The sequence below is a fragment of the Canis lupus genome, chromosome 16 (genome assembly GCF_048164855.1).
Source record: "Canis lupus baileyi chromosome 16, mCanLup2.hap1, whole genome shotgun sequence".
In the NCBI taxonomy this organism is placed as follows: Eukaryota; Metazoa; Chordata; class Mammalia; order Carnivora; family Canidae; genus Canis; species Canis lupus.
Genome location: NC_132853.1, coordinates 61157793 through 61183323, shown reverse-complemented (window position 1 = coordinate 61183323; position 25531 = coordinate 61157793). Strand labels below are relative to the sequence as shown.

General features: G+C 45.4%; 1 protein-coding gene across 2 annotated transcripts in view; it reads right to left on the bottom strand.

Moving 5' to 3' along the window:
- Window positions 1-25531, bottom strand: part of FOXK2 (forkhead box K2) — a 73165-nt gene that overhangs the window by 25496 nt on the left and 22138 nt on the right. For both annotated transcript variants that reach the window (XR_012009424.1, XM_072782100.1), the window contains exon 2: window positions 542-736. Coding sequence is in view for 1 of the 2 variants with exons in the window: in XM_072782100.1 (XP_072638201.1) it covers window positions 542-736 (195 nt within the window). In the remaining variant the exon portion in view is untranslated. The remainder of the gene's footprint in view (window positions 1-541; window positions 737-25531) is intronic.

The following is a 25531-nucleotide window of genomic DNA, read 5'->3' as shown; positions in this document are numbered from 1 at the left end:
CAAGAGTGTGCCCTGAAGCCGCAGACCTCTGCTTCCTGAAGCACCCAGTCTCTCTTAGGACATCAAGACAAACACAAGTGGGTTGCTTCATCACTGTGGTCAAACTCATCAATCCAAGTACAGAATTTACATGAAACTGCAGCAAACTAAAAACGCAAATGAAAACGTTGTCTCAGAGTTTACAGCAACATAGCAAATTACCTGCCCCTTCACCTTACACTCAAATACGGAGAGTCCATAAGTGAAGACCAGGATCATTTGGGAACTGTGTTTCATACTCAGGAAATGGGGAGCAAAGGGTGTTCAAAAACTGAATGGCATGTGAAGCCCCTCACACCTCCCTCTCTGCACATGTCCATTCCAGGAAGGGAGCTGGCGCTGCTGTGTGCTCCTGGCCATCATTGTGATTTATGACGGCTTCTTCGAGTCCCAAGGCAGAAGGTGAGGAATGAAACTGAGATGTGGTTATATCCATCTCAGTAGGCATGACCCCACAGCCCGACTCTATGGTGACCCCTGCCCACCACATAAGCTGCTGTACCTGATGGTTCCCGTAGGGGAGGGAAGGGGACTGATGAGGTGGGCCATGGTTTCTGGAATGTTGATGGTCAGGGGCGAGATGTGGGCCTGCACAGGCTTCACCGGGGATTCGGGAGCCTCCTGCTTCTCCCTCTTCTCACTGGACAGGGCAGTGAACGTGATCTTGATGTTTGTGCTCGGGAACCTGAATGTGCACCTGAAAAAGAAAAGCCAACTGTCAGCACGTGCCCACCAGACTGGAGGATGGGGTGTCCCACCTACAACAGGACATAGAGCCCAAGTGTCCCCAAATGCCACTGGAGCTTCATCTTGTGTGAAGAAGCCCACTTCAAGCTCACTCCACGTGTTATGATTCACTTAATGAATGAAACCACAAAGAGGCATTTCATGACTTTAAAATACTAGTAAATAGGGACACCTGGGTGGCTCAGCGGTTGAGCGTCTGCCTTCGGCTCAGGGTGTGATCCCGGGGTCTTAGGATCGAGTCCCACATCGGGCTTCCTGCATGGAGCCTGCTTCTCCCTCTGCCTGGGTCTCTGCCTCTCTCTGTGTCTCTCATGAATAAATAAATCAAAATCTTTAAAAAATAAATAAAAATAAAACACTAGTAAATAAATACATTCTTCAGACCAGCCAAATATAAGTAGGCAAAAGAGACTAAATATGATTTAATCTGCATTATTCCTTTTAAAATAAATATACAAGTCTATCTGGGTCATTAAGCAATGTAATTTTGTGGCTATTTCTTAATTAAGAACAAAAAATCACTGCTTTTGAAGAACCCTATCACCTTTTACATTGAGCACATAAGAGCCAGAGATATTAAATTTCAGGGGAAGGGTTTACAATTCAATACTCTGGTTCACCTTTAATATAACTTCTTTGACATAACTGAAGTATATTTATTTAAAAAAAAAAAGGTAATGCAAGTCAAACATCTTTAAAGAGTAAGATTTAAAAATAGCTCCACAGGGCAGCCCCGGTGGCTCAGTGGTTTAGCGCCGCCTTCAGTCCAGGGTGTGATCCTGGAGATCCTGGATCAAGTCCCGCATCAGGCTCCCTGCATGGAGCCTGCTCCTCCCTATGCCTGTGTCTCTGCCTCTCTCTCTCTCTCTCATGAATAAATAAATAAAATCTTTTTAAAAAATAAATAAATAAAAATAAAAATAGCTCCACAGACTCCTGGTCTCTGATCTCACACCCAGTTAAATATTAGTGCCTGAACTGTCCGCATATAAATGGCCAAACCACCAGCTGATGGTACTCAGCTGACCTCTGTAGGTCCAACCCAGGGCACCCGTCTTGGTGGTCAGCTCTGTCCACTACTGCCCTACCTGGACACCTGCCAAGGAAAGATTCAGCATGTGGATGGAGGGCACATGTCCCTCCCACTTTGGTGACATTTTCAAGGTAATTCTTGCCAACACTCTAGTTGAGAGCTAGAAAGTAAGCCAACTGGCAGGGTTTTGACACTTGCTGCCTGGTTCCCCCCCCTACACTCCATCCCTTGAATGCATGGACATCAAGTTCCCTGCCCCTTTACTTCCCTTATCAGGCACACTAGTCAGTCCTGCAGCCTCAGTGGAGAGAGCAGAACCTGGACTACCTGCTTCCTGGCATCCAGCACCCATACGCTTCCCTGTTTCAACTTCCTGGGGCTCCCTTTTTTCAATCCATACTGGACTCTCCTTTACATTTCCATGTCCAACGCCCCAGACCAAGATTCTAGCCTCTGTGTGTCTCTGTCCACATTTACTGCCTGGACAAGCTCATCCAGGCCTGTGACCTTCACCTCTATACATTCCTAAATGACTCCAAACTCCACATTTCCTACGCTGTGGGCCTAATCTCTCCCCCATCTTCCTGATACCTCCCTCTGTACCTGCACTGACCATCTCTAATAAGGCCTCACGTCAGCTCCTCTCCAGAGCTCCCCCTGGCAGTGAACAGCATCACCCAGGTGCTCAGGCCAGAAACACAGGATTCACGTGGTCCACAAGCCATCAGCTCTCACCTCACAACATACTCATCATCAGAACTAAAAACATCTGCTCTACCAGAAGCCATGTTAAGACACTAAAAAGACAGGCCACTTTTTTGTCTAGTCCAATTTTTACAAATCATATATCAACAAAGGACTCATGTTGACTATAAAGATCTATCTAAAGGGAACAGTAAGAAAATAATCCACTTAGAAAATAGGCAAAAAACTAAAAAAACAAAAACAGAAAACACTTCACCAAAGACAGAGGTGGCAACTAAGCATGAAGAGATTAACAGTTAACCTCATTAGCCACTAGGGCAAGGGAAATTAAGACTGCCATGAAATGCCACTTGATGCCTATTAGGACAGGTAAGACTTACCAGGGTGACAACACCAAGTGACAGGGAGGATGAGGAGGGAGAGGTCTCCCTACACTGCTGGTGGGAAGGTAACACAGCGCAGCCTCCTGGGAAATCAGCCTGGCAGTTTCTCCCAAAGTCTCACACATGTATCAGAGGGCGAGGACCAACTGCATTCCTGGGCATGTATCCAGGAGAAACAAACACTTACGCTCACACAGGAACCTGCATAGGAATGCTCACAGCAGCTTTATTTGGAACACTCAAAGATGGGAAACTACTCCAATGCCCTTCGATGGGAGAATGGTTCAGCACACAGCGGCTCATCCACATCGCGGAACACCACTCGGCAACTAAACGGAATGAGCTCCTGGTACAGCACCCACTGTGCAGGGCACTGTGCCAAATAAAAAAACCCAGGCCCCAGAAGTTTTATCCTCCATAAGTCCATTTAAAGTAACATTTTCAAAATGACAAAATCACAGGCTTGGGGAAGAGACAGGGGCTGGCTGGGTGCTAGGGGAGGGAGGAGCATGCAGCCCCAAAGAGGCAACACCAAGGAGTCCTGTGTGTGCTGGATGTGTCATCTGCATCTCAATCACACTACCACCAAGACACACAAGACACACCTATACAGGTGACAACATGTCACAGAATCACAATGACACACCAGAACATCAATGCATGCAAAAACTAGTGGGAAAACCCATATATCTACAGCCCCAACCACTAGCTGCCATACACCACCTACCCCCCCTTGTCCCCCAGGCTGCTCCTGTGCAGTGATTCTCAGCTCCCAGGGACACTGAGCAGTGTCTGGAGGCCAGACAGGGATGCTGCCAACACCCCACAGTACATGGACGGCCCCACCACAGAGAAGAGATGCCCTGGGCAAGTCCCTCCCCTGCTGTTGGCCTCTCTTGCCCAGCCCTTCTCTGGGTCTGTCTGCACCCAGCAGCTACAGCTGAATTTCTGAAAATCTGTATGCAGTGTTCAGACACAAAAAGGCCAAAGGGAAGGTCAGCCTCCTCCCTACTGCCCTTGGGTAGTGGCCCTTCCCTCCCCATCCGTCTTCCCCTTCCAACTCCCCAGAGGCTCCTACCCCACGTCCCCTGCCTCTCATCCCTTCTTGCCCTCACCTGCTACAAGGAGGTTCCCTCCCACATCTCACCCACCTAAGAGCCTTCCCTACCGGCCCTGCCTTCACCATGGCCACATGACTCTACGTTACACCCAGGATCGCTTATAGTCACCCTCAGCAGGCCGCAAGCTCCCTAAGAGCAAAGCCCTTCCCTGCTGGGGTCACTGCTACCACCCGGAGCTTACAAGAATCCCTGGTATACATGATACAGACCCTCAGTCCACACTGTGGAACTAAAAAGGGCCCAGTCTCATGTAATAAAAAGCTACTTAAAACAAGCATATCACATGAATAAAACAGAGAAAACCACAGGTAAACACCCTTACTGCTAGTATGAATAAAACAGAGAAAACCACAGGTAAACACCCTTACTGCTAGTATGAGATCTGAATCAACTCTCAGCTTAGAGAACGTGACTAAGACCCCAATGGCCACTCAGTTCTTAGCGTAACATACATGACAACTATACAGGGCAAGTTTTCCTCCCTTTCCTTCCACATACAGCAGCTGAGCCCCTGTCCTCAGACAAATCATTCTCCTGACATCACCAGGAAGGCTGGGCTGTCAGAACAGGCTCCACTATCCAGCCCGCAGGCCTCTGATCTCGTAGAGCAGTCACGTCACTGAGGCTCAGCCTTCTTCCTCGTGAAACAGATCGCAGCATCTCCCTCTTAAAGTGTCTTGGTGATTAACTCAGGTAATATTTACAAATGCTCAGGTGTTTAGTAAGATGAAAACCGTATTACCTCCAGCTCCACTTCCAGACTTCCAGTAAGTCCAGACTTACTTTTCCTACAGACAGAATCTGCTATCTGTCCCATCGTCACCCTGAAAACTTAAAGGAAACCCAGTGTCCAGCAGGACAACAGCACACACACCTGCCTGTCCTCCATGCGGCGCAAAGCCAGCCAGCGCTGGGCACAATGCCGACAAGGGAACTCCAGTGAAGCCACCTCTTCCCTCCTTCACAGAGGATACACAGCTCTCCCAGCGTTTATTTCTGCCTTTCAGAGTAAGTGCACTCCCTCCACATTGGTCCTCGGCTTATACTTTTCCAGAGTGTCACTCACCTCTGTGCACGTAGGAAGGGCTGAGTACTGCCTTAGGGACAGGGTCCTGCCCCATCAAGGACTTCCTTTGTGTCTGAGTCCCAAGGTTTCCAATTAAAGGTGATGATGGAGACTGTTCCTGGGGTCTCCGTGGTGCAGGTGCTGTCAGGAAACCTCAAGCTCCAAGTGCACGCAGGGTGTCTAAATGGAGGCAAGGTGCTGTCGTCACACCACCCACTGACAGCTTCTGACCTATGGCGTATAAGACTTCCAACCTGGCTATCTCTGGACACTGCCACCACCACCCCACCCCCTTGACAGGTGCAGATGGTGGAATGTCTCCACTTTCATCTAAGAGGAAGCTTCTCATATGTGTATGAGCCATGAAACGTACCTAAAAACCACCCAGACATCCTGGTAACTTTTTATTTTTAAATCTAGGTTCTGATTACATAGGTGAGTTTCTGTGAAAATTCGCCAAGTTACACAGGTATGATACATGTGCTTTTCTGTACAAATAGTATACTTCAACAGAAGTTATTATTAAAAAAAAAAAAAAAGCCACCTGTGGGGCGCCTGGGTGGTGCCATCAGTTACGTGTCCGACTCTCGATTTCAGCTCAGGTATGGTCTCAGGGTTGTGGCACTGAGGTCCAGGTAGGGCTCAGTGCTCAGTGGGGAACCTGCTTGAGATTTTCCCTCCCTCCCTCTCCCTCTGCCCCACCCCCACCACTCACACATGCACACACACACTTTCTCTCTCAAATGAACAGATAAATAAAAAAAAAATTTTTTTAATTAACAAAATGCTAAAAAAAAAAAAAAAATGCTGATAATGTGCCAGGGTTTCACAGTGCTATTTTCTATACTTCTGTGCTAGCAATGGCCTATTTCTTTACCTGGGGTGTGATCACACTGGTACCCACATTACAGATATAAGTGATTTTTCTATGTAGGTTACATTCAAGGTAAAATACACTACAACTGTTTTCAGGCTCTCTATGGAGTTCAATTAGCTATGAAATCCTCACTCCCCTTCAGGGTAGCTGAATGGCTGACCACTGCCTGCCTTTTCTAAGCTAAAAATAAAACACAGCAGGATAATTCTGATTAGTTGCCTTACAAACTAAAAAGGGCAGCAAAAACATTATAGTAGCTTGAAGGTGTTGATAAACCCAGGTGAGGGGATCCTCCCTGGACCTCTGCCTTCCCAACACTACCATCAAGTGGCCTGAATTTCAGGACTGGAAGTCCCATCCTGCTTGTGCACCCTGATCCACTTCCCTGCGGTGGCCTGCAGGCGGCAAGGCTGTGAGTGCCCGTGTCTCACACCTACCATCACAATACCTAACATGAGGTGTACTTTATTTATTTTAAGGATCTTATTTATTTGTGAGAGACACAGAGTGATGGAGAAGCAGGCTCCCTGCAGGGAGCCCAACGTGGGCCTCAGGACTCGATCCCAGGACCTCTTTGAGGTGCTCTTTAAAAACACTTTAATTGCAGAAAGCCTGGGTGGCTCAGCGGTTGGATGCCTGCCTTTGGCTCAGGTCATGATCCCGGGATCTGGGATGGAGCCCCGCACATCAGGCTCCTCACAGGGAGCCTGCTTCTCCCTCTATGTCTCTGCCTCTCTCTCTCTCAGTCTGTGTCTCTCATGAATAAATAAATCTTAAAAAAAAAAAAAAAAAACTTTAATTGAGGTGCGCTTGGGTGGCTCAGCAGGTTAGGCATCTGACTCCTGATTTTGGCTCAGGTCATGATCTCAGGATCCTGGGATGGAGCTTGTGTCAGGCCCTGTGCTGGGCGTTGCAGACTGCTTAAGATCCTCTCTGTCCCTCTCCCTTGCCCCATGCATGCACACTTGCTTGTGCACTCACTTTCTCTCTTATCCTGAAAGATTTGTAATGAAGCTCAATACAAGAATATAAATGTTTATAAGACCCTAACAATTACGAAAAATAACAGTTGAAAGAGAAAGATAAAGAAACAAACAGTACAACAAGCTAGTCAGATGGCAGAATCACAAATCCCTTGGTGAGAAACGACCAGAAGCGTGAATCACAGGACAGCAGCCTGGGGGTACTGAGCACCTCTGAGAACTGAGAAGTTGCACATCTTGAACCACAAATCAAAATTTACAGCAGCAACACAAGAGCTGATGGTTTCAAACATATGGAAAGGACCCTGATAAGAAATTAAGTATCTTTTACTTCAACAAATGTTAATGATTTTAACACAGATTCAGACTTGCACACATCTCTTCCTCCCCGTGCTCACCCTCCTGTACTTGGTGCCTGGAATGGGAACTCTTACAAATGAGATCTGCACACCAATGGCCTCAGCCCAGAGCTCTGAATAATGAGATTCGCAGAGAGCCTCCTGACATCCTTCTCTGCTGTGCCATGGCTCACTCACTCACAAAGACACACCCCCGGAGCTGGAAAGATCTCACAAGGTGTGAGACTTCTCCCTACTCAAAAACACACATCTGGATGCAAATCAGTCATTATTAGGTTTACTCTGGAATCACTGAAGTTTGTTTTTTTTTAATAGTATATATTTTTTAGGATTTTTTATTTATCCATTTGAGATAAAGAACCCGAGCAGGGGGAGGGGCTGAGGGAGAGGGAAAAGCAGACTGCCCGCAGAGCAGGGACCTTGTGGTGGGGCTCAATCCCAGGGCCCTGAGATCATGACCTGAGCCGAAGGCAGACGCTTCACTGACTGAGCCACCCAGGTGCCCCGTCTCTCAAGTTTTTTGGAGTATTTCAGAAATTTTAAAAACTTCACAATTGAGATCCATCCACACAGCACCAACTTGGTTTGGTGTCTTATAGATGAGAAGACCACTCTGGAAGGAACCAGAGTAACTGTAGAGGTACAGGGGAGAGACCTGCAGACACCTTCCCTCCTGCCATGGCACAAAGTGGCAGCAGTACCCCCATGATGGGGTGCATACAACCTCACCTCTGGACTTCTTGCTAAAAATAATTAGCATTATCTCACCAGGAGGAAAAACATCAGACAAACCGAGGGGCATCCTACATAATAAAGGGCCTGTCCTCCTCGAAAATGTCAATGCCATGAGAGTCAAAGAAAGGCTGAGGGACAGTGACAAATGAGAAGAGGTCAATGAAAGTGTGACCCCACTCTGAAAACCATTCTGGTTTTTCTTTTGCAATGAAATTCTTCAGCAAATGACCGCTGAAGTCAAAGCAAGGTCAGTGGGCTAGATCACAGTACTGTACCAATGCTCACTGGCGTTGGTGCCTGTGCCATGGTTATGGAAGATAATGTTTTTAGGAAACACACGTGGGGGAAAAAAAAAGGAAACACACGTGGGAATACTTTAGAGGTAAAAATACATGATGCATGCAACTTACTCTCAAAAATTTTCAGAAAAAAAAAGATAAAGCATGTGTGGTAAATGTGAATATTTGGGGAATCTGGGAAATGGAAATTTCCTGTTCTATTTTTACAGCTTTTCTAGATGTCTGAAGTGATGCAAAGAAAAAGAAAACATTTTTGGAAACTTTAAAAATGTCCAGTGCATCTAGGCCATCTGTGCCAGGCTAGGAACTGTGCACAATATCCGGCATATCCATGACACCCATGACAAGGTAAACACACACACAGAGAACATTTGGAGACCATCTGACACCCCCAGCTACTCACTTGCTTGTGTTTCACAGAAGTGCTGGTCTACACTGGACTGGACCTTTGCTCCCGACAACCTGAAAGCCTACTCTGGACCATAACTCTCATCCTCATCCCTTCTGTGGGCATCTATGACATCTTAGAATCCCATGAAAATCCAAGCACAACTTTGTGGGACAAAACACAGTTAATGAAATGTCACCTCACAGGTGGCTGAGGGGCTCTGTTAGTGAAGCGTCTGCCTTTGGCTCAGGTCATGATCCCAGGGTCGTGGGAGCAAGTCCATCAAAGCAGGGGGTCTGCTTCTCCTTCTCCCTATGCCTGCCACTCTCCCTGCTTATGTCCTCTCTCTCAAATAAATTTTTTTAAAAAGGAAGAAATGTCACCTCACTGTAATTCTCACGGACTCCTGATCCTCGTCCTGGGCCTCAGGCTAAGCACTACGACCTCAGTTTGGGAGTACACAGGACAGTACCATGGCCACGTTCACACACTGACCCTGACACCTGCATACTCTCATTCACCCAACACGGCTGACATCGGTTACATACACACACCACCTCATCCCTGGGCTTCCAAATTATGACCTAAGAAGCCATGGTCGGTGGTGACACCATAGTCCATACTCTGGATTTCTTCTCCCTCGGAAGAATTATCTGTCCCATCTTCAATGCATCAATCGTCTCACAGAGCAGTATCTCCCAAACCATGATCCTTCAGCACAGCACACAACATCCATCAGCCAGCAAGGCTGAATCCTGCTGTGGTAACAAATGGCCCCCAGATCTCTGTGGCTCACAACAAAGGTTTGGATCTAGCATCTGACACTCACACTACACAGCAGCTGGTCTGCTCCACATTCGTCTCACTCTGGGACCCAGGCTACTGTGGTGGCCCCATTTAAGAAACTGCAGTCCCAAGGCAGAGTGAAAAAACAGAAGGCAGGAGCCGAGTCCCAGAGCCACACCTGCAGTCAATGTGCAGAAGGGGCCCATGGGAAGGACCTCCTCCACGTTAGCAATCCCAAAGAGGGGGTCTGGAAATCGTTTCAAACCCTTTCACCTACACAACTAACCACAGAGACACGAGGCTGAATTGCTGACCTGTTTTCAGAGGGAAAAAATGAGAGACCAGTTACTCTAAGTCATTCACCTATAACAAGTGGCAAAGATAATCTACTGTGAAGGGGAGAAAAATCTCATAGTTTAATCTCACAACTGGCAAAGGAAAAGGCTGTGTTGATAAAAATGTGTTGTACAGGGCGGACAGCGCTCCGAGGCCATCAACGACGTGTGAGTGGCGATGACCACCCAGATGGTGGAGGCAGGGACACCTGGCGCAGGTGGCTGAGCTCAAGTCACAATCTCACAGCCATGCACTGGGCTCTGCACTCAGCGGGGAGTCTGCTTCTGCCCTTCTTCCTCTCCCTCTCCCTCCCTCCACCTCAAAGAAAGAAAAGAAAGAAAGGAAAGAAAGGAAAGAAAGAGGGATCCCTGGGTGGCGCAGCGGTTTGGTGCCTGACTTTGGCCCAGGGCGCGTTCCTGGAGACCCGGGATCAAATCCCACATCGGGCTCCCTGCATGGAGCCTGCTTCTCCCTCTGCCTATGTCTCTGCCTCTCTCTCTCTCTGTGTGTGACTATCATGAATAAATAAATAAAATCTTTAAAAAAAAAAAAAAGAAAGAAAGAAAGAAAGAAAGGAGGGAGGGAGGGAAGGAAGGAAGGAAGGAAAGAAGGAAAGAAAGAGAAAGAAGAGGGCAGCCCCAGTGGCGCAGCGGTTTAGCGCCGCCTGCAGCCCAGGGCATGATCCTGGAGACCCTGGATCGAGTCCCACGTCAGGCTCTCTGCATGGAGCCTGCTTCTCCCTCTGCCTGTGTCTCTGCCTCTCTCTCTGTGTGTCTCTATGAATAAATAAATAAAATCTTAAAAAAAAAAAAAAAGAAAGAAAAAAAGAAAGAAAAGGGGGGGGAGGAGGAGGACGACGACGACGACGACAGCAGCAGAATCCTCTACATGTAAGGAGACCTGTGGACCTTTAGGCCTGGAAGATGAGAGGTGGAAGGAGGAAACCAGTGCAGAGACTCCTCAGGAGCCCAGGACGTGTGGCACTCACACCCTGGGGGCAGTGAGGACAGAAAGAGGACGGGGTTCGGAAACAGAAATATGCAGCCTGTGGATACACTGCTAAGCGTGGGCTGAGGGAAGACCTCAGGATGCTCAGGAGACAAGGGCACCAATTACTAGGATGGGGGTGGGTGAGAAGCAGGTTAGGTGGACACATGATATGTGACGTGTCCCTTAGCCACCACCACAAGGAGAGGACTCCCAGCCCTTAGTGAAGCCAGCTGGACACACACCCCAGTGTCCTCAGCACAGAGACGGCGCCTGTGCCACATCCCAGAAGAGAAGGAGCCTGAGAAACTCAGCCAGCAGGTGCGGCAAGAGAATCACCGCAAACAAGCATTCCTTCAAAGCATCACTAACATAAGAGTTTAAAATGGGTTCAGGTCCCAACTGAGCCCTGACAGCAAGCCATACTGCTTTTTTTTCCTGCAAAAATGGAAGACAATTACTCAGCCTGAGCCCCGAGGAAGACTGAAGCTGAAGAGACGCTTCTGTTCACCGCTGTCTTCCGCCAGTCTCCTCGACTGTGTGAAACACAGAAACGTACGGTGCCGCCTTTCCTGAATCATCGCCCCCACCCAGGCAAACCCCCTACTCATCAGTCACCCCCTACCCTACGCTGCCTCTTCCACGAGCGAGGAACAACGTGCCCACGTCACGGTCAGTGCTGCCGACAGGCCACCAGGCCGCCACCACCAGCAGCCTGAGGTGGCCCGAGTCTGGCGGGTACTCCTCCGCCCCAGAGGAAGCAGAGGCTACTCATAGGACACAAGTTGTAAGTACAGAGTTTGACCAAGTTTGAGACAGTTTAGAACAATGAAAAATATACTGGAAAAAAAATCATCAGAAACCCCAAATAGTCTATACTTTTGTCACACCTCAGCAATGAAACTCAAGCAACACCTATCGCCTCAGCCTGAACTTCCTACCCTGCAAACTGCTAGAACACTAGTTTTCCATGAAAACCTCTGAAATGTGATGCGATGGTGCGCATTACAGCAGGCTGGGCTGTCCCAGTCCTGATGAGGTCCAGGTCCAGCAGGATCCTCTCCTCAGAGCATAAACCTGTCGCTTCAAGGAGACGCCTGCAGCTGGGGCTCGGGACCTGCCTGCTGAGCCCAATCTTTGTGTGAAGCACTGTACTGCCATGCTTCGCTCCAAAATGACTTAGAAACTACACAGCTTATGATATAAAGCCCTTGCATAGGAGGGGCCGGCTGTGGAGGCACATGCCGACTCAGCCACACGCGTGCTGTGCAGAAGGGCCCGCAGAGGTGGCTTAATGCTCTACTACCATCATCTTGAAATCCTCAAGAATTTCATTTCTGAATTTATGTTTTGTAAGTGAAGGCCAATGACACATGGAGCACAGGTTCGGGGCATGGATCCCCAGCTCACCCACATCTTGTCTTCCTGCACCAGCACCTCTCCCATGACCATCCTCTGTCCCAGATGGGGTCTGGAAGGGGCAGGTGCCCGGGAGGGTCTGCACTTCCCCCTCAAGTGCCCCCTGCCCAAGAAAGCTTGATGTTAAGTAACAAATGAAAACACCATGGCAGGCTGAGAAAGACCACAGAAGAAAAGAAGAGGCCTTTTCCTGTTTTCTCAGTCCACATTTTCACTGCACCGGAGCCCAACTATTATGGGCTGGCCCCGTGTCCTAAGATATTAGATGTTAGGATGGTGCACTTCCAAAGGCAGACCTGGAAGTCTGGTACCCACATATCTGGAAGCCTCAATTCAAGAAACACGGCTGACCCAACTTCGGGCACTGGTGCTGGATTTCCAGCAATACACTCGAGCAGCAGCTTCACAAGTTGCTGCCCAGTGTTTGAGTTTTTCCTTGATTTTTTTTTTTTTTAAGATTCTATTTATTTATTTATTTATTTATTTATTTATTTATTTATTTATTTATGAAAGAGACAGAGAGAGAGAGAGGCAGAGACAGGCAGAGGGAGAAGCAGGCTCCCTGCAGGGAGCCCAGTGTGGGACTCCATCCCAGGATCCCGGGATCACACCCTGAGCTGAAGGCAGATGCTCAGCCACCCAAGCACCCCTTTTTCTTGGTTTAGAGAAGAATTGCGTGTGTGTTTTGTCACTCCTCCTACTCTCCATTTGCTGTCAGGGGAAAAGCCGACTCAGACGAGAACATTCATTTAAGATCCTGATGCCAGTCTGGGGGTGAGGCTGGCAGATGTTGGTAATGTTGACTCTGATGCTCTGTGCTTCCAGCAGCCTTATAAAACATGATACAAATTCTACTTTAATTTTCAGTATGTAGGGCAGCCCTGGTGGCTCAGTGGTTTAGCGCCATCTTCAGCCCAGGGCCTGATCCTGGAGACCCGGGATCAAGGTTCCACGTGAGGCTCCCTGCATGGGGCCTGCTTCTCCCTCTGCCTGTGTCTCTGCCTCTCTCTCTTTCCCTGTGTCTCTCATGAATAAATAAAATCTTTTTTAAAAAAAATTTTCAGTATGTAATCCTCATTCAGGACACGCTCCAGACTAATGGGGACTTCTATTAGTTGTGAGAAGTAATCCCAATAGCAGCACTCTCTTGTCTGAAAGGATACATCCACAGCTTTTGGTGCAGATGGCTGGGTGGACTCTGGCTGTCTCACTCATGGTAGCAGCCGACAAGTGCACTGAGCATACAGGAGGTGCTCAATGAGAAGCAATATTCCTCTGAAGTGGGACTGCTTTTGAGATTACTCTATCCCAAACTTGCCCAAATACACTCATGTTGAGACCAGAGTAGGCTCCCCAACAAACACGTTGCCCAGATTTAATTCATAAGAGAAGCCCTGGAGCAGTGCTTGGACTTCTACCCTGTACTCAGTTTATAGCAATCCCTTCTGCTAATGCAGAAAACCAAGAGCCTCCAAATCTTTTTTTTTATTTTTTTATATTTTTTAAAAGATTTTATTTATTTATTCATGAGAGACACACACAGAGAGAGGCAAAGACACAGGCAGAGAGAGAAGCAGGCTCCATGCAGGGAGCCTGACGTGGGACTCAATCCAGGATCATGACCCGGACCGAAGGCGGCACCACACCGCTGAGCCACCCGGGCTGCCCCAAATCTCTCTTTTTTAAAAGATTTTATTTATTAATCTTATTAACTTATTTATTAATGAGAGACACACAGAGAGGCAGAGACACAGACAGAGGCAGAAGCAGGCTCCCTGAGGGGAGCCTGATACAGGACTTAATCCCAGGACCCTGGGATCATGACTTGAGCTGAAGGCAGATGCTCAACCACTAAGTCACCCACGTGCCCCTGATTGTACATCTTTAAGTGAAAACTTAAGGAGTCAACAAATGAATATGTACAATATATGAATAAGCCACCAGGAAATGAAAAGGCAGGGACACCTAGGTGGCTCAGTCGGTTAAGCATCCAACTCTTGATTTTGGCTCAGATCATGAGCTCAGGGTGGTTGAGATCAAGCCCTGCATAGGGCTCTGCGCTCAGCAGGGAGCCTGCCTAAGATTCTCTCTCCTTGCCTCCCACTCTCTCTCTCTCTCGGGTTTTTTTTTTTTTTTTTTTTTTTTTTTAAATTTTATTTGACAGAGAGAGAGAGAAAAAGCATGAGCGGGGGAAGGAGCAGAGGGAGGAGGAGACTCCCTGGTGAGCAGGCTTCACAGGGCTGGATCCCAGAACCCTGGGATCATGACCTGAGCAGAAGGCAGATGCTCCACCAACTAAGCCGCCAACTAAGCCCCCAATGCCCCCCACTTTCCCTCTCTTAAAAAAGGCAAGGAACAAAACAGGAGGAATATTTGTTAATACACAAATGCAAACAATCTGTGTTCAGGATACATAAAATTCAACAATTAAGAACACAAACAACCCATTAAGAATGGTCAAACAGGGGATCCCTGGGTGGCTCAGTGGTGTGCCACTCGCCTTCAGCCCAGGGCGTGATCCTGGAGTCCCGGGATCGAGTGCCATGTCAGGCTCCCTGCATGGAACCTGCTTCTCCCTCTGCTTGTGTCTCTGCCTCCTCTGTGTGTGTGTGTCTCATAAATAAATAAAATCTTTGGGGGAAAAAAAAAAAAGATCAAACAGACTTCTAATAAAGAAGATACAAGGGCACCTGGCCGGCCCCAGTCAGCAGAGCATACCACTCTTGATCTTGGGGTCATAAATTCAAGCCCCACATTGGGCCCAGAGTTACTTAAAAAAAAGGATACAAGAATGGCCAACAAGTATGGGAAAAGATGCTCAACATCATCAGTGAAATGCAAATCAACCACAATGAAATACTACTACACATCCAATGAATGGCTAATATAAAAAGACTGACAAAACCAAGCACAGACAAGGATACAGAGCAACTAGAACTTTCCCACAATGCTGGTGGAATACAAAACGGTGGGACAGCTTTGGAAAAGTTTGTCAGTTTATTTGGCCAAGAGAAATGAGAGCATCTGTTTATACAAAGACTTGTTCATGAATGTTCACAGACGCATGATTCAGAATAGTCCAAACTGGAAACTGCCCAGGTAACCAGCAACTGGTGAATAGATCAAAGGTGGTATGTCCATACAAGAAAATACTTCTCAAATACCACTCAATAATTACAAAGGAAAAATTGCCCAAATAAGCAACATGGATGAATCTCAGAAAGGTTAATCAGAAAAGATAAACTGAACAAGTATATCTTGCATGATTCAATTTGTAAGAAATCCTAGAAAAGATAGGACTAGTCTACAGTGACAAAGGCATATGAGTGACTGCCCATTTTCAGCGGGACAATGAGGCAAGACTGCAAAGAGCCAGGAGGAAGATCCCAGAGAAGAGACATTCTGGTATTTTGACTGGAGTTTTGGTTCCGTAGGTGTATACATTTGTCAAAACTCTCTGAAAAGAGCTTTGTCTTATCCTATGTAAAATATACCTTAAAATTATTATTTTTTGTTCATCAAAAAAAAAAATAATCTGGCAACAATATATTTACATAAGTTATGCTATAACATAGTTTATATAGCAAACAAACGGGATCAGAAAAATAACAAGTATATTTTCTTCCTAAACTCTAAAAGATCAACTCGATCTCTTTCTGGGGTGCACACACACCAACTCTGGAGACTAATATCCTAGAGACATTGTCACATTTGTTTTACCTGTGGATTTCCACGCACATACTCTGGTTTCTCTTCAGATCGTATAAATCTTTCGCCTGAAGTTCCACGCACAAGGAATACAATGCCTAGGATTATGGGAGGTTCCCCCCCAATTTCACTGAAATATAATTGCAATATAACATAGTATAAATTGGGGTACCTGCGTGGCTCAGTGGTTGAGCATCTGTCTTTGGCTCAGGTTGTGATCCCCAGGTCCTGGGATCGAGTCCTGCATCAGGCTTCCCATGGGGAGCCTGCTTCTCCCTCTGCCTATGTCTCTGCCTCTCTCTGTGTGTCTCTTATGAATAAATAAATAAGGGCAGCCTGGGTGGCTCAGCGGTTTAGCACCGCCTTCGGTCCAGGGCGTGATCCTGGAGACCGGGGATGGAGTCCCGCGTCAGGCTCCCCACAGGGATCCTGCTTCTCCCTCTGCCTGTGTCTCTGCCTCTCTCTGTATCTCTCGTGAATAAATAAATAAAATCTTAAAAAAAATAAATAAAATCTTTTAAAAAATGGTATAAATTTAAGGAATACAATGTAATGATTTGATATTGTGTACATTTGATATGGCTATACTACAAAATGATTACTACAAATAAGGTAACATCTAAAACCTTGGTTACAATTTTATGTATGTGGTGAGAACTTTTAAGATCAATTCTAACAACTGTCAAATACACAATAAGATATTGTTAACTACAGATAGACACTATGCTGTACATTATATCTTCAGAACTTATCTTATAACTGGAAGTGCCTACCCTTTGACTACCTTCACTCATCTTCCCCACCCTAGGATTGTATATTCTAGATCAATAATAAGGCTGCCAATGACATAGTAGTAAGAGAGATCACTGTATTGACTTCCTTGTCAAATGATGAGTTTTTATGTATGTTTGACTCTGGGGTAAGGCATTTTATCGGTAGGGCACTTTATAAAAAGATTAATTTTGACTATTTATAGGGACACAAAAGCATAACCCAGAAGGGAATGGCAAGGACTGCTTTCTGAACAGGCAGCTCTGACATGGGGTTACCCTCCACCACACTGAGGTGCTTCAATGGTGAGCCCATGCACAAACATTTACACTTTCCCTTGTCAGGTGAGCTACACACAAGAGATGTACATCAGCTGAACCTGCAAGAAAGCGTTCTGAAAATACTATGTTGAACTGCCAATAAGCACATGAAATGATCCTCAACTCATCATTTGTCCTCAAGAGAAATGCAAATTATAACCACAAAACACCACCACTACACATCCACTAGGAAATCTAAAATGAAAAAGAGAATGCAACACTGATGAAGCTGTGAAGCCACCCAAACACTCCCTTACATGGTGTTAATGGAGTATAAACTGTACAAAGCATTTTCCAAAGTGGTTGCACCTATGAAAGTTGAACATATGCACATCCTGTGAGCCAGCACAGCCATGGAGCCAAGAGTACACCCAACAGAAATGTGTGTGCTCCTCAAAACACAGCTACAGTAATCGAAAAATTTCAATTACAAAAAGTCTTACAACTTACAAAAATATCTAGAAGAACTCATGGCAGCACGGTCCATTATAATAGACCAAAATAAAACCACCTCAACTATAGCAGAACAAATTGTGGTATACCCACATTACTGAATACCTTATGGCAATGAGAATGAGTGATTAACAGCTAAGTACAAATATATGGGCTAATCTCACATTTTATTCAGTGAAAAGCCAACAGCACTCTCTGAAGTCCATGTATACGAAGTTTAAAAGCAAACAAATCCGCCTCTGGTTTAGAATTCAGGACAGTGGTTCTGTAGTTGGGAGGGGTCCTTGTGGGGTGCTGGTGATACATGCAACGTTTCTTTTTTTTTTTTTTAAGATTTTATTTATTTATTCACAATTGACACAGAAAGAGAGAGGCAGAGACACAGGCAGAGGGAGAAGCAGGCTCCATGCAGGGAGCCCGACGTGACTCAATCCCAGGACTCCAGGATCGCGCCGTGGGCCAAAGGCAGGTGCTAAACCTCTGAGCCACCCAGGGATCCCCCATGCAACGTTTCTTAACTGGGGGCAGATTACATGGTAGGTTGTCATTAAGCTTTACACTTAGATCTGTGCACTTTTCTGCGTGTGCATTGCACTAAAACAACAATGACAATTATGGAAGATGACAATCAACAATTTACTTGCAAGGTCCAGGTGAGAAATCACTAAGTCAAGAGCTATATAGAAGAGGGAAGGGTAAGGGACAAGTGTGAGAAATGTCCAACTGAAATGACTGAGACAGACGTAATTCCACCAATGTAGAGAAGCAGAGTAGACCAAGGAAAGGCTTGAACTCCACCACCCTGAATGGACCACACTGGCTCAGATGAGAAAAGGAGCGCACCTGAAACAGATAGAAATAGCAGGACTGCAGATTCAGAGCTGGAGGCTTTCAAGTTACAGAATGAGGATAGACACCTGTCAGCATCTTGCTCCTCATAACCCTACTACAATGACTTGCTGCCAAGCAGCCCTACACCCCATACAGGTCCACAATCCCCTGTTCACAAATTCTAAGAGACAAACAGCTCCAAAAACCCTGACCTGAAATCGTCTGGCAGCAAATTCTGACCCAAACTGAGAAAGAGCTAATTATAGCCTTTAATTATCCTGCTTAGAATATTTATGTATTTCATGACAGAAATCCTAATGTGTTGAATTACAGGGTGCTAAGAGTGTGAAATAATATACAGTACACACAATGTACTACTTTTCTAAGATCTAAACTACTCTGATTCTGGAACACGTCTGGTTCCACGGGTTGAGGATGGGATCCACGGGTTGAGGGTGGGATCTGTGTGTGTGTATATATATATACTGCCTGTTGGCTATGCATTGTGCCATTTCCCTATGAATTTCTCTAAAAAATTCTAATTTGTTTGAGGGGAAATCAGATGGCTTGCTTCAAAAAGAATAACTCCACTAAGCTATTGTCTAGAACAGAATATCAATTAATATTTGTGTTGCCATTAATAGGCAATGAATGCACATACATAAAATGTAAAAGCTACCAAAGAGTAAAAACGAAAAACAGCAAGATTCCATCCCTCCTACAGCATTCCCACTGCTCTGGTTTCTAAATCTCAAAAATAGATCCCAGAACTATTAAACTATTCAAATAAACAAGTAAATAAGCAAGCCCTGAGCTCCAAGCAAATAGTGTCTGCCTCTCTGCTCACAATCATTTCTCTACCTCCCCAACATAGAACCCCCACAAGAGGCTCTTACAAAGCCTTCTTAAGAAGGATTTGTCTATATGCAACAAGTTTTTTTTCATCTACTGCCTCACTGGCAACTAGAATCCCATTTCTGGGTCACGTTTGACCCTCAATAATAGGATCAGCCTCCATAAATGACCAAACTACAATGCATTTTTCTTTTTTAAAAAGACATTTCATCAGGAAATCCTGACATATGCTACAACACAGATGCACCTTCAGGACATTACGCTATGTGAAATAAGCCAGATACAAAAGGACAAATAACTGTATAATTCCGTATGAGATCCCCAGAGTAGTCAAATTTATACAGACAAAAGTAGACTGATGAGGCTGGAGAGGGGGGCTGGGAAGAAGGGGAATAGATGTTATTGCTTAATGGGGAACTCTTTTCTTTTACAAGAAAGAAGTCTAGAGATGGATGATGATGGCAGTTACACAGCAATGAGAAAGTGCTTAATACCACTGAGCTGGAAAAAAAAAAAAATACCACTGAGCTGTACATCCAAAAAGTGGTTAAGATGGTAATTTTTTTTAAGGTAGGCTCAACACCCAGTACAGAGCCCAACATGGGGCTTGAACTCACGACCTTGAGATCAAGACCTGAGCTGAGATCAAGAGTCAGCTGCTTAACTGACTAAGCCACCCAGGCACCACTAAGATGGTAAATTTTATGTAATGTGTATTTTACCACAAAATTTTAAAAAAATTTATAAAGAGCACTTACAAAATTGTGTCTGAACATGGTGAGCAACTCATAGGTATTGTTTCTTTCCTTCCTTTTAAACAAAGACATTTTATCAAGAGAATGAGAAGATGAACCAGACTAGAGGAAATACAGAAAACATAATTGATAAAGGACTGTTACCTAAAACATATAAAGAAGTCTTAAAACAAGAAAACAACTCAATTTAAAAATGAGCAAAAGATCTGAACAGACACCTCTCCAATGAAAATACACAGATGGCAAACACACATATAAAACGATGCCCCACATGATGTCATCAAGAAAATGCAAATTAAAACAATGAGATATATACAAAATAGATGTATCTCAAATACATCATGCTGAGTGAAAGAAGTCAGACACAAAGTAGCATATGCTCTATGATTCCACTTATATGAAATTCTAGAACAAGTAAAATCAATCTATAATGACAGAAAGCCCATTAGACACTGCCTGGGGCTAGAGGTTATAAGGAGACAAAAAGAAACTTTTTGGGGGTAATGGAAATGTTCTATATTTTGATGATAGTGGTGGTTATACAAGTATATTCGTTTGTCAAAACTCAATGATTTATACACTATTGGTGTATTTTATTCTATGTAAATTATGCCCTAATGAGCATGATTCAAAGAAAAAAATGGAAAAACCACCACACACCTATTAGAGTGATTAAAAGTTGCAACACTGACAACACCAAGTGCTGGCACGGATGCAGAGCCACAGAAGCTATTGCTGTGGTAGGAATGCAAAGACAGTTCAGCCACTTGGAAGACAGTCTGTCAGTTTTTTAAAAACTAAATAGACTCTTACCCTATGATCCAGCAACCTCTTTGGTACTTACCCAAAGGAGCTGAAAATGTGTCTACACAAAAACCTGCACATGGATGTTTATAGCAGCTTTATTCATAACTGCCAAAATTTAGAAGCAACAAAGATGTCCTTCAGTAGGTGAATGGACTGTGGGACATTCTGACAATCGAGTATTATCAAGCACTAAAAAAGAGAGCTTTCAAACCATGGGAGGCCGTGGAGGAAACATAACTGCATGTTACCAAGAGCAAGAAGTCGATCTGGAAAAGGCTGCAGAGTGTACGATTCCAGCTCCGTGACATTCGGGGGGCGGGAGGCAGACATGAGACAGTGAGACAATCAGGGATGGAGCTGGGGAGGGGGCGGTACACAGAGCAGTGAGGAGTTTTAGGACAGGGAAACTATCCAGCCCAACAAGAGGGTGGACGCACATCGTCATACATGTGTACAAACCCGTAAAGCGCACAGGAGCAGGGGCGAGCCGTGATGTGTGCCATGGGCTCTGGGTGATTATGACCTATAACAAATATACTGCTCTGATAAGGATGCTGATAGTGGGGAAGGCTATGCCTGTGGAGCAGAGGTGCACAGGGAATCTCTGTGTCTCCTGCTCAATTTTGCTATGAACTTAAAACTGCTCTAAAAATAAAGTCTATTACCAAAACAACAAAAAAAGACATTTCAAAATATGATTCTTTTTTTTTTTTTTACAGTTTATTTATTTATTTGACAGGGAGAGTGCACAAGCAGGGGGAGCAGCAGGGAGAGGGAGAAGCAGACTCCCTGAGATCATGACCTGAGCGGAAGGCAGATGCTCAAATGACTGAGCCACCCAGGTGCCCCTCAAAACATTACTCTAACAGCATGTCCAGTTTTATTTAGCTGGCACTTCCAAACAGTTAAAGGGGGAAATAGATTTAGAAAACACTGAACCCGCACATGGGAAATGATCTCTGACTTGTAATGGGGGTGCGTCCACTCTGGCAACATTATGTCTTTAAATTCACTCAAGCAGTTTAACTGACTTCCTATCTCCTTCCCAGGTAAATAACCTTAAGAGTAACCAGAGAGTTTTAAAAGGCATAGAGGAAAAAGAAAAACACAACACAGCCAGCACGGGGATCCCTGGGTGGCTCAGCAGTTTGGCGCCTGCCTTTGGCCCAGGGCGCGATCCTGGAGTACCAGGATCGAGTCCCGCATCGGGCTCCTGGCATGGAGCCTGCTTCTCCTCCCTCCCTCCCTCTCTCTGTGTCTATCATAAATAAATAAATAAATAAATAAATAAATAAGTAAATAAGTAAATAAGTAAATAAGTAAATAAATAAATAAATCTTTAAAAAAACAAAACAAAACAAAAAAACAACACAGCCAGCACGACTTGCACACTGGCTGACCAACTGCTGGCCAATGCAGCTCTGGCCACACTTTGGCCCTTCACCTCCCCGACCTCCAGGCTCCTTTTTGATTTTCCGCCTTTCGAATCTCCAGTGAGCCAACATGAGCTTTAAAGATACGATGCCATTTAAACAGTAATCTATGCACAGTAGGGACCTTTCTCAGACATTTGTCAGAAGTTTTCCTTTGAGTGCCACATCTGGTTGTTACACAAGTTGTCAATTAAAAAAAATAAAGATTTAATAAACAAAAATGTTTAATTGTTAGACATTTAGAATCTACAACTACTTTTTTTAAACCCTAACTCCAGGGCAGCTCAGGTAGCTCAGCAGTTTAGCGCCACTTTCGGCCCAGGACGTGATCCTGGAGTCTCAGGATCGAGTCCCACGTCGGGCTCCCCGCATAGAGCCTGCTTCTCCCTCTGCCTGTCTCTCTCTCTCTCTGTGTGTCTCTCATGAATAAATGAATAAAATCTTTAAAAAAAAGAAAAAAGAAAAGAAAAAAATAAACCCTAACTCCATTAAGTTGCTTATTTCAGAAGTACTTTCTATTTCTTCAGAACACGCCTCTCCCCTTTCCCTCCAATAGAGGCTGGCCAGGCTGCCAGGAGGAAGTCAGTCAGCAAAGCCAGAGACGCACACCCACACCAGCATGCACCCACTGCCTCAGAAGATCCCAAGGGGCCACTGTACTCTGGCCAACACAGTATTAACAAATAACATGCTTTTCCACTCAGCAAGCCCAGGTGCCCAGCGCCAGGAAAGCCACTCATGGCTCACCTACTGGTATGTGCCTTATGCTGTCACTCTTGTCAGTGACATAAACAATGAGAGAATACACGACAGAATGAAGTGCCAACTTGATAATTATTTGTGCATATGTGGATTCCCTCCCTGCCATGGTACCATGAAGAGACAGACAAGGAAAGATTATGCCGATTGAGAGGAGGCAGCCCTCACAGCACTGCTGGGCACACAAGGAGGGAGTAGAGAGGGTAGAGTCAGTGCAGGTCCCTGGGACGGCTCTGGGCCTGGAGAACACACCCCAGGGAGGGCAGCCCGGGTGGCTCAGTGGTTTAGTGCTGTCTTCAGCCCAGGGTGTGATCCCGGAGACCTGGGATCAAGTCCCACGTCGGGCTCCCCTCTGCCTGTGTCTCTGCCCCTCTCTCTCTCTCTGTCTTTCATGAATACATAAAATCTTAAAAAAAAAAAAAAAAAAAAGAGAGAGAGAGAGAACACACCCCAGGGGGAGAGGCATAGAACTCAAGGGAATAACCACACTCCCCTGGTATGGACCAGCTGGAGAGGGCGGGAAGGCTTCAATTCAATTAGCTGCAGAGGGATACATATCTACAACAGAAAAACATGCACAAAGGGAAAGAATGGGGAGAAGACACAAAGGTTAATAAAACCATCAAACTGAAATCTCTTACTTCCAATTCTCAAAACCATTTCAGATTTTCCATTCCAAAAGGGAATAGCTTTCGGTTCTGTATTTTACGATGAACTAGATAACATTATTTCGTTGGGCATGGCCCAAGATTCAGCCATCCGTGCTGTGTGCCACGGTTAGTGTTTCTGAGCAGGTTCTAGAGTCTTAACTCATGCTTCCGTATGGTAAATACCTGTCACCTGGGTTACCCACCATCCAAACATCTTTCCTATTTGAGAGAATACCCTAGAATAAGTAGTGCCAGGGCCCACCTCCTACATCAGAAGCAGAGGGGTACAGATGTTCTGTCCCACAGCTTGCTGGCCTTAGAGCCCGGGCATGTGACCCAGGCCCTACCAAATCAGTAATATTGTGGTGGGCTATTCATACAAAAGATTGTTAAGGACCAACACGGTGTGCCTCTAGCCTATTTCAGGGTGCTGTGAATCTTCTGCACCCATGGCACAGGCAAGCATAACTCATGGCAACCACATCTCCAGACGATGGCAGCTGACCTGGCTAAGAGAGGCTGGGAGAGCTGAGCAGCTGCAGGGGGACATGAAATCACATGGTACAAGGGCAGCTCCCTGACCAGCCAGCCAGATTAACAACACGTTAAGGGTTGCATGTCCCTGGGGACTTGAGGCCCAGAGAAGGACCCGCACAGGCCACACTGCCATCAAGAGATCACAGAAACCTCACACAAACCCAAATGGAAGCAGAGCCTACAAAAACCACCCCTTTATCCCTCAAAACCCTCAATGTCATGAGAAACAAATAAAAGCTGATTAAGAGGTCCAAGGAGCCCCAAGGATTAAGGGGCATGGCGGCAGTCTGTGTGGAACTCGGGACCAGGAGAGGCAGTACTGGGGTAAATGAGAACAATGTACATGGATCATGGACTAAATACAAATGTCATATCAAAATTATTTTTCCCGGGCAGCCCAGGTGGCTCAGGAGTTTAGTGCCACCTTCAGTCCAGAGCCTGATCCTGGAGCCCTGGGATCGCATCCCACATCAGGCTTCCTACATGGGGCCTGCTTCTCCCTCTGCCTGTGTCTCTGCCTCTCTCTCTGTCTCTCATGAATAAATAAAATATTTAAAAAATAAAATAAAATAAAATAAATAAAATAAAATAAAATAAAATATAAAATAAAAAATAAAATAAAATAAAATAAAATAAAATAAAATTTAGCATTTAGGGGCACCTGGCTGGCTCCATCAGTAGAACATGCAACTCTTGATCTCAGGGTTTTGGGTTTAAGCCCCACGCTGAGTGTAGAGATTACTTTAAAATTTAAAAGATTGGGGATCCCTGGGTGGCTCAGCAATTTAGCACCTGCTTTTGGCCCGGACTCGATCCCAGGACTCCCAGGATCGAATCCCACATCGGGCTCCCTGCGAGGAGCCTGCTTCTCCCTCTGCCTATCTCTGTGTCTCTCATGAATAAATAAATAAAATCTTTAAAAAAAAATTTAAAAGATTAAAAATTAAAATCTTTTTAAACAAAATTTAGCATTTCAATTCAAATCCAATAACTTGTTCAATCTGTAGATGCAAATTTAAAATACCATAATTTCGGGATCCCTGGGTGGCGCAGCGGTTTAGCGCCTGCCTCTGACCCAGGGCGCGATCCTGGAAACCCGGGATCGAGTCCCACGTCAGGCTCCCGGTGCATGGAGCCTGCTTCTCCCTCTGCCTATGTCTCTGCCTCTCTCTCTCTCTCTCTCTGTGTGACTATCATGAATAATAAAAATTTAAAAAAAAAAAAAAAATAAAATAAAATAAAATACCATAATTTCAAATAAGCCAAATTTAAATATAATATCTGATCCAAAAGTCAGCTTCATAACTGTAAAAGCCTCAATCCTCCTCCATTTCTCCCTCCTACCTCCACATCAAGTTTTCCACTTCAAAAAGAAATCTCATCACCTCC